This window comes from Salvia splendens, chromosome 2 (assembly GCF_004379255.2).
Source record: "Salvia splendens isolate huo1 chromosome 2, SspV2, whole genome shotgun sequence".
NCBI classification, from domain to species: Eukaryota; Viridiplantae; Streptophyta; class Magnoliopsida; order Lamiales; family Lamiaceae; genus Salvia; species Salvia splendens.
The window spans coordinates 32,781,683-32,784,787 of NC_056033.1; the positions used below are offsets into that span (position 1 = coordinate 32,781,683).

At 51.6% G+C, this 3,105-nt stretch overlaps 1 protein-coding gene across 1 annotated transcript; it reads right to left on the reverse strand.

The window, feature by feature from the left end:
- Window positions 1–745: 745 nt before the first annotated feature.
- LOC121767402 (ABC transporter G family member 20-like) lies at window positions 746–3,105 on the reverse strand. Its single transcript, XM_042163672.1, has one exon. It carries the CDS (start codon window positions 2,961–2,963, stop codon window positions 801–803), a length of 2,163 nt encoding a protein of 720 aa, XP_042019606.1. The 5' UTR covers window positions 2,964–3,105; the 3' UTR covers window positions 746–800.

A 3,105-nucleotide genomic window follows, 5' to 3' on the forward strand; every position in this document is an offset into this window, starting at 1 on the left:
TTCAATTTTCGATCTGATGAATAATATTTTCCCTTTGTCATACACTTAGCACATGTTTGGTAGGGTAGATAACTCATCTAGGGAATGAATTATATGACATTTTTATTCATAGAATTCTACCACTGGATGAGACATTCAACCTACCAAACATGCTTGATCTCATCTATAACATTATCACAAAATTACTTAAAATGTAGTGAGAAAAGTGTTTCACACATTTCCTATTGTAAAGGGAAAGATTCAAAAAAATAAAATCAGTTGAATTAGCCATCGGTTCAAGGCCGAATGAGTTGATTTTTCATTTTCGGCAGACTCATAAGTATTTTAGTTTAAAATATTCAAATCAGACTGAACCAAAGACCTCCTCACAATTGTGTCGACATGTCTTGTCCGGATTTAAAACACATAGCTTCTAATCCGTTTAGTCTTTCCTTTCTTCAACTCTGGTAGTATGAATTTACTTATTTGGTGACCGAACGATACCTCATCATTTCCTTTCTAACAAATACACAAGTGTTAATGTAGAAAATTACTCTAACCAAACAAACATCTACAGTATAAAATATCTTAGTAGGAGTATTAATTTCTGTATTAGAAGAAGAGAAAGGGACAAGCTATAGAACAAATTCGAGCAGAAGTTACTGGAGTCCAAGCTGTCACACAACCTTGAAACTCCTTGCACTAATCAAAATGCAGCTAGCAAACTATATTCTCACAACAAACAAATTATGGGTGAATACATATATAGCACATGAAGCTTTCTTGGACTGATGTATATATGACTCCTCCACAAACTAATCTCACCTTCTCTTGTTCTTGCTCCCAATCAAGAGCGCAAAATAAAACAAAACCCTAAAGAAAAACCCCAAAGCAATGGTGATCCACAAGCAGCTCCATTTGTCTACATCAGTGACCCCCGTCTGCTTCAGAATGTCCGACCCCGTCGTCAAGCACGTCGTCCTCGTGATGTTCATTCCCAGCGTCTTGCTCATCGTCTTCAGCAGGTTCAGCTTCACCGCCTCCGGCAGCGCCCTCAGCGGCGATCCGTCGAACACCTGAGTCCCCCTCACGAAGCATTTCAACGGATCCTCGAACTCGTTCTGCATCACCCCCTGGTAAGGGTACTTCACCAGGGAAGCGTAGTGGAACCATAACCAGTAGGAGGGGATCCGATCCCTCGTGATGAAGAAGCCGCTGAAGAGAACGAAATAGGCCAAGATCGCCACCACCACTGTGTAAGCCATCATCAGGTTGAATATGATCCCGGAGAGGAACGTGACGAATGAGTTCCCCGCCCAGAAGGATGCGAAGACGAATGTGAGGTAGAAGAGGAAACCAGAGGCGCCACCGGCCAGCCCCACCGCAAAGTAGGTTGTCGCGGCGAAGGCTACGGAAAGGACTATTAAGGAGGGGATGGAGATGATGGCGTGGGAGATGACGTAGGACCAGCGGCGGTAGGCGTTGTAGGCGGTCTCTCTCATGAAGATGTATCTCTGGAGGAGGAAGACCGGTATTGCCTCCGCGCAGGTGTAGAAGGTGGTGGACATGGCGAAGGAGAAGAAGCCTAGCCTCTCCTGGACGCCCTTGGGGGTGTTGTCCAGCTTCCAGAAGATGGTGGCCAGGATTAATCCGGTGATGATCACTGCTCCGAACCGGGCTCCGAATAGCTCAGGAGCCCTTCTGGAGTTGGTGAAGGATCGCTGCGCGATCACGATCATCTCTTTCCAGAAGGGATTGGCGTATTTGGGGACTGAATTCGAGTCCATGTTTGAGGCCCCGGAGACGAGTTTTCCCATTGAAATGCTGGCGCTGATTGCGTCTTTGAGAGAGAGTTTTTGCTGTTGATGGATTCGATTAGGGTTATTTCTCATCTGCCAAGTTCTGTTTAAGCTCGCGAGATCCTCGGTGGCACCTGGGGTGGCCTCGAGGTCTCGGATGTGGTCGAGGGCGAACTCGGTTTTGTCCTCGTGGGGAGGTATGGGGTGGCCGTGCTCGGCGAAGAAGAGCGGGAGGGAGGCCGGGAGGCCGCTGAAGACGGTTTGGCCGCGGGAGAGGATGATGAGGCGGTCGAGGAGCTTGAGGATTCGGTAGCTGGGCTGGTGGATGGACATGATCACGATGCTGCCGCTCTGCGCGATCCTCTGGAGGACTTTAACCACCATGAAGGCGCTGGTGGAGTCGAGGCCGGAGGTGGGCTCGTCGAGGAAGAGGAGGATGGGGTCGTGGATGATGTCGGTGCCGATGGAGACGCGCCGCCTCTCGCCGCCGGAGACGCCGCGGCGGCCCTCGTCGCCGATGATGGTGTTGGCGGCGCTGCGGAGGCCGAGCTGGTCGATCAGGGCCTGGACGCGGGACCTCTTGCGGGACCTCGGCATGGTTCGGGGGAGGCGGAACTCGGCGGAGAACATGAGCGTCTCCTCCACGGTCAGCATGGGGAATAGGAGGTCGTCCTGCATCACATAAGCGGAGATCACTTTAAGAAGCTTCGACTCAAAGGCTTCCCCGTTGAGGGTGATGGACCCCTTCAGGCTCTCCCTGGCGATGCGGTTGGCTAGCGCGTCGATCAGGGTGGATTTTCCCGAGCCGCTGGCACCGAGGACGGCCATGATCTCGCCGTCCCTGGCCTCCCCCGAGATGTCGTTGAGCAGGACCTTTTTCTCGGTGTTAGTGCTAGTGCGCCGGGTGAGGCAGGCGGGGAGGAATGATCTGCCGGCGCTGACGCTGTAGGTGAGGTTGTCGAAGGAGAGGAGCAAGGGGACGGAGGGGGAGGGGTGTTGGAGGTGGGGGTGGGTGGGGGAGGTTGTGGTAGAGTCGCCTATGCGCTGGAGAAGCTCGCCGAGGGTGTGGGAGGTGGAGCGCTTGGGCTTGCGGCTGAATTCTTGGAGGTCCATGGCCTGCCTCGGGCCAAGAAATGGCATGTCGCTGCTCACCGAGAGGCTGTCGTATCCGAAGCTTCGAGGCATGGGATTTATTGTTATATGATCACAAAGTGTTGAGATGATTGTATTGAGAAACAAGTAAACATTTAGTGGGGCGTTGGTGTGAGAAAAAGGGGGTTATATATCTAATTTGGAGGGTGGATTGTTTCGTGTGGGGATGAGGTAG